At 41.1% G+C, this 16,361-nt stretch overlaps 1 protein-coding gene across 3 annotated transcripts in view; it reads right to left on the bottom strand.

The window, feature by feature from the left end:
- Window positions 1–16,361, bottom strand: part of EXT2 (exostosin glycosyltransferase 2) — an 87,569-nt gene that overhangs the window by 19,041 nt on the left and 52,167 nt on the right. For all 3 annotated transcript variants that reach the window (XM_035115986.3, XM_035115977.3, XM_088669113.1), the window contains 2 exons: window positions 11,315–11,504; window positions 1,420–1,586 (listed from right to left, as the gene is read on the bottom strand). In XM_035115986.3, coding sequence (XP_034971877.2) covers window positions 1,420–1,586; window positions 11,315–11,504 — 357 coding nt within the window. The remainder of the gene's footprint in view (window positions 1–1,419; window positions 1,587–11,314; window positions 11,505–16,361) is intronic.

Genomic DNA, 16,361 nt, shown 5'->3' with positions numbered 1-16,361 from the left:
CTGCACACTTAAAGGAAAAACAAGCTTTCTGACATGGCTTCATCTTCTCTCACACCTTCAACTTCCAGCCAAACCCAATGACTTTTCCTAAATTATTCTGTAACGTTCAGCACTGCCAACTTCTTTGATTTCTACAGCTTCCACAATGCTGAACTCCAGGAGTGCTGAACCTCACACCCTTGGAGGGAATCACAAAATTAATGTGGCCTGATGACACTGCCAACAGCAGTGCCAACAGGTACTGGCAACGTACTCTCTCAATCTTTGCTCATCGTGGCTACCACCTGGGTGCTAATGGTCTTTTTTGGGAGGAAGTGTCTCAATAGGGTTGTAAGTTATACAGATTATCTAGACCCTTTATCAGTTTGGGATCAGGCCTGGTGACAGGACTGCACTGCTCTTGGTCACCTTGATTGATGACCTTTATCAAGATAAGAATAAGAATAAGAATAAGACCCTGTTGCTTCTGGTTTATCTCTTAGTCCCTTTTGAAAGCATCATCCTGGACAGACTCTGTGGTTTGGCTCCTATCTATGGGGTTAGTTTCAGAGAATGGTACTGGGTGATTGCCACAGGCAGCTGTGTTGTGAAGTACACACCCCCAGTATGAAACTGTTGGGGATGATCTTTAGGAAATTTGTTGTGTGGCCATGCAAGCCCTAAACCAGTATCTAGACATATCAGTAGTGATGGGTTGGATGAGGGCTAGTAATAGCTGTAGCAGTCACTCCAGGACTGCTCCAGCTATCTCCAATGAAATAGCACTGCTCTCTACATCCATCTACTGAGGCACCAAGATATTCTCCAGGAACTCCTGCCAGGTGGGGAGTAGCAGGTAGGGCCTTTTCAGTGGTAGCATCCTGGTTGTGGAATGTGCTGTTTTATTTTCTGCTCTTGACTTACTTTTCTGCTGCTTCATATCTTATGGTATCATTCCTGTGGTTATTGTATATTTAATTTGTTTCTATTTTGGGGCGGCCTGTGTCATAATAATCATCCAAGGTGCTGAAGACTAAACTTCTGTTTATAGTAGATGACTAAATAGGCAACACAGAAAGACAGGTTTTGGAAATCCCCAAAAAGTGTAATGAAAGAAATACAAATATAGTTTCCCCTCTGCTTCTGTCCAAGAGTTTCATCTTTCAGGCTCTCTGGCACACATATTTATGTGCTAAGCTTGCATATGAGTTGGAAAAGAACTATAGTTAATCCTCCCTCAATGCTGGGCAGCAAGGGCAGCAAAATGCAAATATAATATTTTCTGAAGATTAACAGCATTTCCTGGATAGCTGCAAGAACTTTATGCTGATTATGCATCATGGCACTACTTGAAGGTTAAGAACATTTTAGCTGAGGATTTGTCCCCAGAAGCATTTAACTCCATCAACTCAAGTCATGCAAAAGCAGAAGCCGTCTTACCTCATAACCAAACTGCAGCTCATCTGATGTCAACATGATTATGTCATCATCAATGGCCAACACTGCTTCCGTTTCAATCTCATTATAGGGGAAGAAGCGGTTACTCAACTTGTTTTCTGTGGTCCGTACAACCTTTAGTGGCACTCGAACTTTCGGCCAAACAGTTTCTGTGAAGAAGAAGAAAATCTAAGATTTTATTTGTATTTTTGCTGTATCTCATCTGCAGTTTTATTACACCTCTACCCCCACCCCCTAATCAAGTCCTTGTGCTCTTTGCATGTACTAGGCCATGAGTACAGCAGGACAATTAAACTATGGGAGGGATTCACTTGACAAACCCTGTCAGTGGAAGCCCTATGCATGGGTGTCTGCTTGCACAATGGGACTGTTCTCCCTTCTCCTCCTCTCACAAATGGCTGTGGGAGAACCCCAGAACAGCATGCAGTGGGAGGGGAGAGGGAATAATTTTGTCTGGCAAAATTTATAACAGCACAACACTGAAATTCATCCAATGTATTCTGACACTCCAATTAATTCAAATAACCTTGAGATACAGGTACGACTTTGAATACTACTAGCATTAAGAACATACACCATTATTTAATACAGGGGTGGGGAACCCATACTTCTCTCTTTCTCTCTCTCTCTCTCTCTCTCTCTCTCTTTGCATGCACACATTCCAATGACTGATGGGGCAAAAGTAGATGGGACAACCCCCCCATGGAAAAAAGTATGTACCTCTATCTTCCCTTTGTTACAAATACAAATACACATGCACCAGACACCAAGCACTCATCACTCTCTAACACTCATACATGCACTCCAACACATCAGGCAAGCAGGCCAGTAACTCACTCAGCACTCGCAGCCCTCTCCACTCCAAATCTGGGAGAAGAGGGTAACTGGAAAGAACCCTCTGCCTGCACTTCAGCGAAAAGGCAGGCAGAGGGTTCATTGCCAATCATGGCACTGTGGTGCTTAGCACTAAGATCAGACAAGAGATCCCTCTCCTTTTACTTACAAGGAGACATTCTCTCTGATCTTAGTACTGTGGCACTGATATCAAACCTAAGAGATCCCTTTAACTTTTCTGTGACTGACATCATATGGCATTAGTAGGTACACATAAAAGAGATGTGCATGAAAACATCTTTGTTCCCTGAAAACACAGTTGATGGAGATTATGGTCAGATGTCCATTTTCACTGCTAGGAGAGTGTGATTTCATAGTTTACAGAGTACTCCAAAAGAACGTATAAAGTTCTGCACACTTCAGATGCTGGCATCCAAACATAATACCTGAGACAGCTTCCTTAGGAAAACTGTACCCCTTTCCAAACCACACTAAACAACTATGAAAAGAAAGTTTACCTTGGAGGGGTTTTAAGAAAGGCGGAATTGGCCCAGATGAGCAAAAGAAACAAGAAATACAGAGTGAGAGGTTTTGGAAATATAATCATTTCAGTTTCCTACTCCAAGGTGGCCCTTGTTAAAACTAAAAAATGTTTTATATAATTAATTCTTGCTAGCACTCTTAGTGAGGCCTTGGTTCAGTGGCAGAACACACACTTCGCGTGTACACAAATACACGCAAGCTACAGAGAGGGGCAATAAGGTATACACTCCAGAAAAGGCTAGGTATGAATCAGATGAGATGGAAGAGGAATGGAGCCGTGTGAGTATCTAGTGAGACACAAGAGAAGATGAGAGGAGGAAATGGTGGCTTTCTAGAGCCATGTTCTGTGACACTGTGATGACCTAAATTTAAGTTCATTACCTAAACAAAAATTCTAGTCGCTCTCAGTAGTAGACAATTTAATTATTGTATGTTTTTGTATGTTTCCTTAACTCCAAACAATTGCAAAAAATTAACAGACAGATCCTGTTTATTGAACCGGGTGACCTAAGGCACTATCTTAGTTTAGCTTTACCTCAAAAGGTCATAGTGAGAAGAAACAGGCTAAGGCCAGATGTGTCACCCCACAAGTTCCTTAAGGGAAGGTTGGATAGACAGATAGCTATCCATCTTTAGCAGGTTGTGCATCATTTCAGGTTGAAACAGGAAATGCTTTTTGTACTGCATCTAAATAGAGATAAGTTCACTAAATTAACATCCTTCTACTATCAGCATTGCTAAGGAGCAGGAATAAACTGTGTTAGAGATTTGTGTGTTAACTAAATCTCTTATAGGTATAACTACCAATAGTGAAGTGAGGATGCTACGGAGGTGACAGCAATTTCAAGTTGTAGAATATGGTGTGGCAATAGCAGTGGAAACGAGATCAACTCTTAACATTGTAACTTTTACCCACTCTGCATAATTTTCTTGAGCTTAAAGACCATCAGTTTAGAGTTAAATGTTAATGAAAAGTTATTGGATAAGAAGGGAGAATTATAATAATGTTTCTGCCTACACAAATATTTCTATCCTACAGACATTTAGACCACAATATTTATTTTAGCAAATGCAGACTAAGTGAAAAACATCAGTTTCTCCTATAACACTGCAAAGCTTCCAAGCAGTCTATTTTTTAAAATTAATATCCTATGTGCAAGTCATATGCATTTGTTGGCACCCTGGCTGAGCCGACAATCCTCCTTACACACCGAACACTCTGCTAATGATGTCTAACTATCTATTTACATACATGCAGCCAATAGCCCTCAAAGGCTCTTTAATACTCCAGTGAGAGAGAAATTGATTGCCTCAATCTGATTTTGGTGTCAAAAGAAGCCCAAGGAAGCCATACAGATACAATACCGGGTGGAAAGTATTCGGCATGACACCATTTGCAAGCAAAGAACCAAAACACCACGCCTTCATTGAGAGTTTCCCTTTATAATGTGGTTTGAAAACAGTGTGTTTTCTGATTCCATTGTTTTCTTAAATGTAATAGAAATATTGTTATATTAACATATGTTACAGTTGCATAAATGCAACAATACAATTATGAGTTATGAATTACCTTAACATTTCACAGACCTTGTATACAGTACGATCACCGTTAGTTCACAATTGTATGAGTAGGACAGATAAAACAGTTACAGTCAAACCTCAGCTGTCAAACGTAATCCATTCCGGAAGCCCATTCTGCTTCTGAAATGTTTGACAATCGAGGCGTGGCTTCTGATTGGTTGCAGGAGCTTCCTGCACTCAAGTGGAAGCCACGCCGGACATTCGGCATCTGGAAAATGTTTGAAAACTGGAGCATTTACTTCCGGGTTTTCGGCGTTTAGGAGCCGAAACATTCCAAAACAGAAGCGTTCGGGAGCTGAGGTTTGACTGTACAATGATGCACATTGTTGCTACAATTTTCTGTGACAGTGTAATCACAGAGATTATACATGCCCCCTTTACTGCAGCCAGCACAAGGGAGCTCTTCTAGTTCTGAGGCTGCCTTTCTCAAAATCCCAGAAAAGCTGGTTGTTTCTACTCTGAACCTATGACACAATCAACTTCAGACCCAGCTCTACAAGGAAGCGATGTCCTCTGGAACATTTGTCCATTGTGACTTGCTCATCTCCTAACAAAGGTATTTAAGCAGGAAATACCTATATTTGAAAAAAGCAAAATGAAAAACACTTCATCATTCATTTGAAAGTGTGTGAGGAGACCATCTGGCTGCAGATGTCTCTGCCACTTTTAGCTTTATTATAATAATAAAAATCTACGGCTTGATTTTCAGCTCTGATATTATTGTACTGTATATTTCTTCACAAGGAAAGGAGAACCACTGTCCTTCCTTTCTTTGGCACATAACAGCAGCATTTATGGTTTTCTGAAAGATTTGATACTTGTAAGCTGACACTTCTGGATTCATTTATTATTTTATTTATTTATTTCATAAAACTGATACAACACTTGATTGGGTAAAAAAAACAAAACACCCCTCATAAGATAAAACAGTAAAATCAAGAAAAACATACAACCCTACTTTCAAACATACAAAAGTTAAAATACTAAAACAGATTAAAATTGTTGCAAAGTGCGGACACTGCCACACTAAATGATCAAGTTCTTCTAAATGTAGAACAGGTGTTACGGGGCACCTGTAGTAGTGCCAATTCTGCTGATCGAAGTAGTCGAGTGGGCACATGTGGCATAAGGCGACCTCATAGTTGCTACCTTTTTAATGGAAACAACCTGTGTTTGTGAATTTCTGGATTTTACTACATTTATAGTTCCCTGGGCTTCTAAGGACCAAGGTGGCAGAGCACAAGTTCTAGATTTTGTGCAATTAATAGTTTCACAACATTATGTCTGACTTCATTTTACACGATTTACAATCTTGTAACATGTTTGTTAGTATTGTTTTGTTTTAAAATAAAACAGAAGAAGCACACTTCAGAAATGTCAGGTAGTCATTAAGATACTAGGGTGGGGGCTTCAAACTTGCTTGTAACTTTATACTCTTACAGTGAGCACTGGAATGAGTTCATATTATTTCCCTTTAATTTTTGTAAGCCTGTAGCAAAGGCTTACAATATTTTTTATTACACAACCAAGTTACAAATTGAGAATTGGTAATACATAAAGAGAGATGAATTTATACAGTTACTATGGGGCCCTCAATGGGGAATTGTGGGGAGAGGTGGATAAGCTAACTGCCTTTATATCCACCGATGCAGTAGCCAATATTAAGAGCCAATTTCATATCTGAATTTACTGTAGGGCCATCAATGAGCAAAAATTACCTTTGATGTTCTCTTTCTAGTTCCCATTAATGTATATCAAAAATACAACTGGTTCAAATAACAGAAAATGTACCTGACTTTGCTCAAAGCCAGAAATGTGTTCCCTATACAGCACTGGCCAGGATATCCTGCATTTGATACTCAACCAGGTTAATGGTCCCAGCTTTACTATAACCAATTAAAAGAGAATAGCCATAAATGTGCAGATACTACCGTAGGGTAATAAACTAGACCTTATCGTTGACAGCGGTGTGCATTACTAACTTCAAACTCATTCCTTGTCCTAATCCATCAGAAACTTCCTGGCTTTAATAGGCTATAAATGGCAGAAGCTTTGAAGTCCAAGGATTAGGAGCCGTAATAGACAGACTGAATGAAAGACTTAGTGAAACCAACTTCTGCTATCCTACCAAAGAGCTAGGTGGAACGAACTGTATGCATTTGAATTAAAACAAATTAAATTAAACCCCTCGACAGCAGACCAGGACATTCCACAACCTATCCAAGTGTTAAAAATACATAGATGAAGGGGGTAGCTGGCGGTCACATAAGAAAGTTATTAAAATACATACCTATTAGAAAGTAAAGCTAAATAACTAAGTCTCAGTAAGGAAACAAACCTATGACCTTCAGGGCCAATTATTTTTCATGTCAACAACTTAATATATTTTCAACAGTATATCAATGAAAAAGGGTTATATAATGATCTGCTACAATGAACAGAGTTTTAAGTTTTAAAATAGTGAAATACTACTTGGCCATGATGAATTTTGCTATCAAATAATTTGGCTCCATCCAAATCTCAAGATTAAATAAACGAACATGTACACACACAGGGGAAAGATGGTAAGAAGCCATGTGAGCTTAAGAAACCCAATGATTGTTCTGCTTTCAAGAGGCAGGACACTTATACATTTTATAACAAAGCTTCAGGTAGGCTTCTTTTATTCAAAGGTACAAAATTATTTCACCCAAATGCAAAATATTTCAGTATCTATGAACCACATGCATCAGATAAAGCTGACCAATCAGTGTACATATAATCAACTCCTTTCTACCCCAAATCATTTCTAGTATTCTATCTTCTTGACACACTAAAAGCACAACAGCTCAAAGTACTAGAAAGAAAGTATTTATATAAATAGAAGGTGGAAACACACACCCAGAAATCAGTGTGTGAACTTAGGGCAACACATCCAATTCTGGTATACATACATACATACATACATACATACATACATCATAGCTGCCAAGTTATCCCTTTTTTTAAGGGATTTTCCCTTATGCTGAATAGGCTTCCTCGCGAGAAAAGGGAAAACTTGGCAGCTATGACATACATACACAAAGACATGAACCCCCACCTACTATATACATGCACATGCAAATGTGTGTGTGTATATGTGCACACAACTTCCCTCGCACAACTTCCCTTCCTCAAGAAACACAAAGGGAGGGATCCGGATCCCATACTCCTTCACTAGAAACAAACAAAAAGGAGACAGCCCTGGAAGATGATGGTTCCCTAAAGAAATCTCCACTCCTAAAGCCATTGTTGGAGCTTGGTCTGAGCTGCGGAGAAGGGTGCAACATGCCATGCCCTTTTCTTTATTCCAAGCTGACCAATGATTCTGAGAAGTTCTGGTGAACAGCAGTAGGCAGTCAGTGACTTCTTCGCCTTGTTGATACCACTTCTGCCTGCCCCAAGAAAACTGGAGTGTAGCAGGTTCAAGGCATACGCACAAGTGTGGAAGGGAAGAATGGGCAGCAAGTTACTCCATCTTGCTCCTAGCTTGGCAGCCTATCCAATCCATGGCTACTCAGCAAGTTACAGCTGGTGCGATCACTTTAGCTTTGACTGTCTTTCCTAGAGATCCATAAGCAAGCACAACAGGCCACAGGGTTTATTCGTTGTAGGCCATCATAAGCTGTACTCTCAGCACTCAAGTGCTGTAAAAGCAGTTCACAATCAGGGATTCAGGTGAAAATGGATTCAAATAATCTTCCAAAAGTGCTTGGCCCTGACAAGCAGCCACTTGTGCACTTTACTGAAGAGGGGCTTTTTGACAGCCAGCCTGTACTTGTTGCAATACTTAGAATTCAGGGAGGCTCTCTTTAGACGTGACCTTGTAACTGCCTATTCTAAAGGTAGCTGGGACCACTCCAAGCATGGAGTAATTAATCACTTTCATTTGTGGACCCAGGCAGTCAGCCCCTTCTGTTAGATGTAATAAGCCAAGAGGAACGAGGTATTAGTACATAATGCTGGACCCTTCTTGTCTCCGTCCTCATGCCATAGTAATCAAAACACGTACCACAAAACAGCGCTCTGAACAGTTCCCAGACTGCACTGCACAATTGTACCATTCAGGCTGAAGCAACTACAAGGAATTATCCTTTAAGTACTCAGCAAACAGGTCACAGTATGCCCCTTGTACACCACTAAGCATGTCAAGTTTGGGAGGATTTCTAAGTTTCATTTGATACACCACCCAACACTGTTTGGTGGCATCTACTACTACTAGACGTCAATACCTACACTTCCGCAACCTCTTAAACGGCACCCTCCATTTTCTGCACACAGGCAAAGTTATGTGACACATGCATATTATTCCAAAGGGCAATATGTCAAGAAGCGTTGGAATATATATTGTTCCATGTGCGTTTTATTGTTTAGTTTATTGGAATGGAAATTCATGTTCAAAACAGATCTTAAGAAAGAAACACACATTTCTATACTATTATTATTATTATTATTATTATTATTATTATTATTATTATTATTATGCCTCCCATCTGATTGGGTTGCCCCAACCACTCTGGGCGGCTCCCAACAAATTAAAACATCAGACACAGTAAAACATCAAACATTTAAAACTTCCCTATACAGGGCTGCCTTCAGATGTCTTCTAAAAGACAGATGACTGCTTATTTCCTTGACATCTGATGGGAAGGCATTCCACAGGGTAGACATGGCTACCGAGAAGGCCCTCTGCCTGGTTCCCTGTAACCTCACTTCTCACAACTTAATACAGTGGTACCTCTGGATACGTACCTGATCCATTCCGGGGTGCTGTTCTCACCCCGAAAAGTATGTATCCAGAGCAGCGCTATTGTGCATGCGCGAAGCGCGCAGAACGCTTCTACGCATGTGCGTGCGGTGGAACCTGGAAGTAAACACTTACGGGTCCGCCACGTACTTAACCTGAAAATACACAACCTGAAGCGGACGCAACCAGAGGTATGACTGTATATACTGAGAAAGGACCACAGGTAAAATTAGCTGTGGGAACCTGGTAACCTGAGGGCCACATTTCCTCATGGGTGACCTTCCAGGGGCCACATGCCAGTGGCATGTGTGGCCAGAGATAAAAGTGATCAGGCCCAGAAGCATATGGGAGAAGAATAACAGATGAAACTCTTACCTTTATACAGTAGACTAAATTTCAGCCAAGCAAAAGCCAGAGGTTTACACACACACACACACAAACACACACACCTTCCTTCCTTCCTTCCATCCAGGCAAGCAAGAGGCAATAACAGAGTTCAAGAGCACATTTAGCCAGGCAAAAGCACTCAAAGAGAGTGCTGGGGAGGGGGCATGGCCTGACAGTGTCCTAGAGGCCTGCATCCCTGGGTTAAACATTCTGACTTCGAGAATGTGTTCTTAGATTCTAGAGAAATTCAAGCAATGGGAAGTTCAGGAAAATCAGGCTTCACGCAGAAGTGCAATTTTCAATTACCACTTGATTTTATTACCTCAAAGCAAGAAAGTAAAATTCACTAACCGTCAATTAACATTTACTCATCACTGGTAGCTGAACATGTGGTTTGGTTGAGGTGGCATACAACATTCAAGGGTCTAAGCAGTAATTTCATGGGACATTTGAAATATACTGATATTAAAGTTCATGAAAAGGTTCACTGTTAAATTTTAGTAGGATTTGCTCTATTTACAAGAACAAGAGTACAATGAAGTGAGAACTGAAGGTAACAAATAGGGCTTGGAAAAGCAATAAGCACTGGCACACCAGAGTCATTCATGAGATGAAGCCTAGCTTTTAAACAATTGGTCAGTATTTTCCTGAGTATGGTCTGGCAGGGAAGGAAAACTTCCATTGGCAAACAGTCTGTGGTTGCTTTTGACTTAATAGCTGAACAGAGCAGCACCCAATATTTTATTTTAAGTACATACTTTCCTTTTATAGTAATATTTCACAACTTGCCAAGTAAGTGATCTACTTTGTGATTTTGGAAATCGGAACATGGAAGTTGCATAACTTTTTTAAAAGGAAGTGTGCATGCACACGAAAGCTCATACCAATGACAAACTTAGTTGGGCTTTAAGGTGCTACTGGAAGGAATTTTTTTAAAATTTTGTTTAAAAGGAGACAAGGAAAGAGAAATAATTTGTGGAGTTATAGAATCAAGTATACTTGTGCCTTGAACCACTGTATTTTAATTTCTATTCTGCTTTTTCTCAAGATGGTTATACTGAAATTAAATTACATTTAGGAATTCACATTACTGTACATCTACTTAAAATCTGGGCACTAAAAGCCATTAAACAGTGAAGTACAGTATCCATAACATTTCTGGAAGGCTTCAACTTTCACAGTGTTCTTAACAGAGTTCCACAACTGATGGACAATCACAAAAAATACTTCTCCTTCCTCAATAGTACGGTCAAAAGTAGGCTCCAAAGAATATTGTGCTTAAGCTGTTAAGGCAGGTATGTGAAACCTTAGTACTACAGACCTAGTTAGGCACAGAAGTGGTCCTAATTTGGCTCAGGAGGCAATTTCCTCCAGGCTAACATTGTATATGACATCAGCTGTGGTGCAGGTAAAGATGTGGCTGTTAAGGAACAATCAGGAACCTTAAAAATGGTCTCCTGATTGTTCTACAATAAGCAGAGTTTGCATCCACTGCCTTTTTAATTTAGAGGCCAGATGCAAGCCCTGCCGGAATCAGCAACACTCAGGAACTCTGGAGAGCAATTGATCCCTGTTGGAAGAGAGGCTTTAAGTCACTGCCAATCAGTGTTTGAGAGGTGACTTCAAGCCCCACTGAGTTCCTTCGCTTGGATCATCCCCATGCTTATGAAGGAAGCTCTTCTGTTTTCAGCATGACCCGACTTCAAGCCAGGGTGCAAAGGAAAAATGGGTCACCTGATAGGAGGAGCTTGGTTTCCCACAACTTACCTTCTGGTGGAACTTTGTTCTGGTTGTTCCAAACTACTAACAACTTTGAAAGGCTGGGCACCTTTGAGACTTCAGTGATGACTCTAAAGAGGCTCTCAACCCGATCGTAGGTCAGGACAATAGCAGTGAAGCCTTGCGACTGAGGTGGGATCAGCGGAAGAAATAGTGGATTGCTTACGCTGCTCCATTTCTGCAGAAAGGAAAGAAGTAGGATTAAACCAAGGTCACTTTTCAGTAATAAAATAGGAATAAATCAACTGAATGCAATTTCCATCATTAGGACCAGATCAGCACACCAACACAATAAGCATTTTAGAGGGAAAACTGGACTTTGGGAGCTTCTTTTTGTGATAGAACACCAATCTTGGTTAAATATGAACATCTTCTATGCATTTGTACTATTTGTACTATCAAGTACGTTCAGGCATACTGGGGAATAAAAGACAGATTACTGGAAAACCAGAAAGATTCAGCTACCCTGGCTTGTTTCTTCCCCACATCTCTCTTCCCAAAAGGAAGCATAATCTTTATATGAATTCAGACTAGGCCAACAAGCAGAAAATCAGACTAGTGCCACAATTTCTGGGGGGAAATTAAGTAAAGAGAGGCAAATTAATAAACCTGACACAAAATGGGCACAAATAAAAAGGAAAACATACTCTTGGTTCAATACAGAAGGATAAAAGAGCAACCTTCAACAAAAATAGCTTGTTCTATGGTTTTAAACAGTCTACCTTTCAAGCAGTTAAAAAAAAACAAGAAAAGAGGCAAAGATCAACTTTAGTTATTTACTCCACCTAATGTTCCCTAAATACTTTTTAAAGACTTATTTTACCATCATAAGGAAGCCAATTTAGCTGGCAGAGATGTGGGATAAGGCACAGTAGAGCCAAAATGTAGAGTCCCAACAGAATGCATTTTGTAGTATACAGTGGTGCCTCGCTAGACGAATTTAATTCATTCCACGGGTCTTTTCTTATAACGAAAAATTCATCTAGCGAATCCCATAGGAATGCATTGAATTTTTTTGAATTTTTTTTTGCCCATAGGAACGCATTAATTGAATTTCAATGCATTCCTATGGGAAACCGCGATTTGCTAGACGAATTTTTCATAAAACGAATTCATCTAGCGAGGCAACCTCCAATCGAAAAATCCTTTCGTTAAGCGGAAATTTCGTTAAGCAGGGCATTCGTTAAGCGAGGCACCACTGTACATTTATTTTCCCAGTGACACAATCAAAGACTAACATAAAAGAGTATAGACAGGAAAAAGCAGAAAAATATTGTAAATCTAGGCCTATGAAAAACTAGGGCATTAACTTTACCCTTGCCTAGGACATTGTAACATATTGACTACAGCAGGGGTTCCCAGACTTACCGAGCGGCGGGCCGGTGCCCGCCGCGCCGACCGCGCGGTGGGCTGGACTGCAGGGGAGTGCGCGCGCAGCGGGCCGGAGGGCGGGGGAGTGCGCGCCCGTGCGCATGCGCACACGCACACGGGCGGAAAAAAAATCGGCGAAAATCGCTTGTGCGCATGCGTATGGGCCTCCCCCGACCCGGAAGTGCACCAGAAATGACCTCTTCCGGGTCGGGAGAGGCCCGTACGCATGCGCACAAAGGATTTTCGGCGATTTTTTGCCGATTTTTCAGATCGCCGCTGCGCCGCGCGCCGTGAGAGCGGGCGGCGGCAGCGGGCGGCGGGGGTCGTCGCGGGCCGGATTGGAAGGCCGATTGGGCCGCATCCGGCCCGGGGGCCGTAGTTTGGGGACCCCTGGACTACAGAGTCTAATACGCAGCTAAATAATTTTGTTGCACATACGGATATTTTCAATTTTCACTTCCAACAAGAACCACTCACACTTTATTGAATAGTGCTCTAGGGAATCTCCCAACCGTCAGGGGCAGCTGGAAGGGGTGTGTGTCCTGAAGAGACCAACCTTGCCCAACCTACTGGCCCTCCATAAGTTTTGGATTACAACTCCCTTCAGTGTCAGAAAGCATGGCCCATGATGGGAGATGATAGAAGCTGTAGTACAAAACACTACAGAACACTGCAATAGTTTGAACAGTGCTGGAGCGGAAGGCTTCTTGTGATGCAGTCATCTACTGAGGTTCATAGGAAAGTGATTTAGATCTTCTCTGTCATAGAGTTTTGCTAGATCCTCCCATACACTATTTTTGTCTGGGCACCAAGTTGTTGTTGGTTCTTTTTAACATGGAGCAATCACAGCGTCCTCCACTGCACTTAGGACTTTTAAATAGTAGTAACCAGCACCATGACTAGGGAGTCACTGTAGATCAGGCATCCCAAATTTTGGCCCTCCAGATGTTTTGGACTACAATTCCTACTGGTCCTGTTAGCTAGGGATCATGGGAGTTGTAGGCCAAAACATCTGGAGGGCTGCAGTTTGGGGATGCCTGCTGTAGATTAAATAAAACCAGAGTAATAAGTGCCATCTCAGAAAACTGCCAGACAACACAATTTTGAATCATTTAATGGCATAGCAAGGTCAATGGACAGTTCTGGGTACAGAATGTTAGAGTAGTCCAGTCAGGAGGTTACTGGTGCTTGAATGACAATGGGTATAAAATGGTGCAGTCGTATACCAGCAGGAAATAATTAGAAAAGTTATGCATTTTTCTGGAAAAACTAGACTCTCTCTCTCCCTCTGTCTCTGGAAAGGTATGGTGTTTCCTACAATATTTTTTACAATGTCTGGTCAAAACATTAAAAGTAGCATTCATTCAAGCTTCATGCCTGCAATGGCAAGTTGGGGAGCTTATTTGCCACTTAAAACAAAACGGGGTGTCTACTCATATGTAAGTTGATCTTTGGCTCTTGTCTTTCACTGTTCATCTGCTAAACATTACATGTATATACGTTCTTAAACTGAAACCGTTCTTAAACATGAGGCCTCCTGCCACCGGTGCCCTTCCACCGTTTGGATTCCATTCTTAGATCGAGGTAAAGTTTGCAAACCAGGACACTACTTCTGATTTTGCGGAGTTCGTAAACCGAATTGTTCGTAAATAGGGCTGTTCTTATAAGGTACCATTGTACTACAAATGCAGCACAGGAACAAATGATGGGCAGGGCAGACAAATGACAAATGAAACAAAGCAATCAAAAGCTTCCTTTAAGTAATCTCTAATGAATAGCTGGAGCTCCAGCACTACAGCTCTGATTCATGGCTATGGCAAATGAGGCAAATTGCCTGACCCTATTTACTACTGATCCCAGTAGGTTTGCCTTCAAAATGAACAATATCATAAAAGCAGCATTTTACTTTTTGATACTAGTACTGTACTATGATGGAAATTCTTATAGTACATTTAACATCCAACACATTTCTAAGTCTAGATAAAGAAATGTAGCATCTAGGCAGCTGTGCCACTTTGTTGAAAGGAGCCCACTGCGTAATTGAGACACTGGTAAAGAATGGCTGAGCTAGAATATGTTCTGCTACTCTGACATCCAACAGTGAACGCCCCCACCTCAAAAATAATCAAGTTTCCTTAGTTGAGAGTAACATTTCAAAAGGGCATTTAGGCATTGCTGAAGCACCATTAAGAGCCAACCCCCTGCTGCCTGCCTGAAAAGTGTGTCTACAGTCTGGGACCTCTTGACCTCACTTTCGGCAGGAAATTGGGCAAATTCAAACCTCCATGATTTACTTGAGTCTTACAAACTTCTGTTGGAGAAAGGCAAACAATGCAGGTAATTAACTCAACAGAAGTCTAATTAAATCCCTATTATGGAAGCAGGGCATGAAATTGATGGTGACATAAGGATGGTTCTTCCCAACAATAGAAAATGCATCAGTCAACATTCGTTTCAGGTGCGTCTAGGCCTTGTATTGGAGATGGCCAACTGATCTCTCTCACTCTCTCACACACACTCCCCACAACTGGTACTGATGGTGTAATCATCCATCACTTTCTTTGACAAAGTGCTGACACTCAGCCATGGCTCAGACAATTCTAACTCACTCCCCACCCCCAGCCGCCAGCCGCCAGCTTCCCAATGCCCAACAAGCTAATATTCATTACAGGAGCCACAGTAATTAACCCAAGACTGATAGGGTATTTATCGTGAATCAGTTTTATGCACAAGCCGTATCCAGTTGCAAGTGTCAACTCTGCAATGCAACAGAGCTCTCACATTGCTCGGTCTGGCATTCCTGGCTGTTTGACAGCGGTCTCCTTTCCGCAGACGGCAAAAGAAGCCAAGGCACTGGAATCCAGAACCTGAGTGGGAGGTTGGGAAACTGGCCTAACTTTTGGTGAATTTTTTTAAAGGAACATCTCCACAAGAAGTGACTCATTTGTGTCAGACTGCCATTTAGCAAGCAAACACACACACACACACACACCATTTTAAAGTTTCCATTTGCTACTGGAGAATTTATTTCCTTTGCTTTGGCTAAGTGAATTTTCTTCTTCTTCTTTAACTGCATGCAGTATTAAAACTATTTTAAGACTCAATAAAGAAAGAAGAAAGTTATCGCCCACAAAAAAGATCCTGATGGAATTCACTTCTCCTAAGATATGAAGGACTCTGAACCTCACCCCACATGGAAAAAGAAAAACTTCCACTAATCTTATGAGTAATAAGTGAGAATGACTGATTTCCCAATGATTAGTATATAATCATTTATAGTGGTTGTTTCTGAAAACATTTGTACTCTATCTCCAACACAATTACTACAATTAAAAATACATAACAGAAGTTATGTGCCAACAATGCAATACCCAAGTCAAAGAACACTACTGTGATGTTAAATTTATTTTCAAAGGCAACATATAAATATGCTGCATAAATAATCAAGTGGAATAAATCCCCAAGACAGAAAGAGAACAAAAAGGAGAAGATAGAATAATGCTTCTAAGCTACTTTGCTGGCACAGACTGGAGTGCAGAAGGAAGATGAAGAACACCTGCCTACTCAGCCTGCTCAACCTGTAAACAGGATCTGAGCACAACAACTGTGATTCCCCACATGTGATTTCCAGGAACTGGTATCAGGGGTATACTGCTTCCAACAC

The sequence above is a fragment of the Zootoca vivipara genome, chromosome 1, assembly GCF_965207765.1.
Source record: "Zootoca vivipara chromosome 1, rZooViv2.hap1.1, whole genome shotgun sequence".
Taxonomy (NCBI): Eukaryota; Metazoa; Chordata; class Lepidosauria; order Squamata; family Lacertidae; genus Zootoca; species Zootoca vivipara.
Note: the sequence above shows the minus strand (reverse complement) of the source record. Positions and strands in the feature narration are given on the sequence as shown.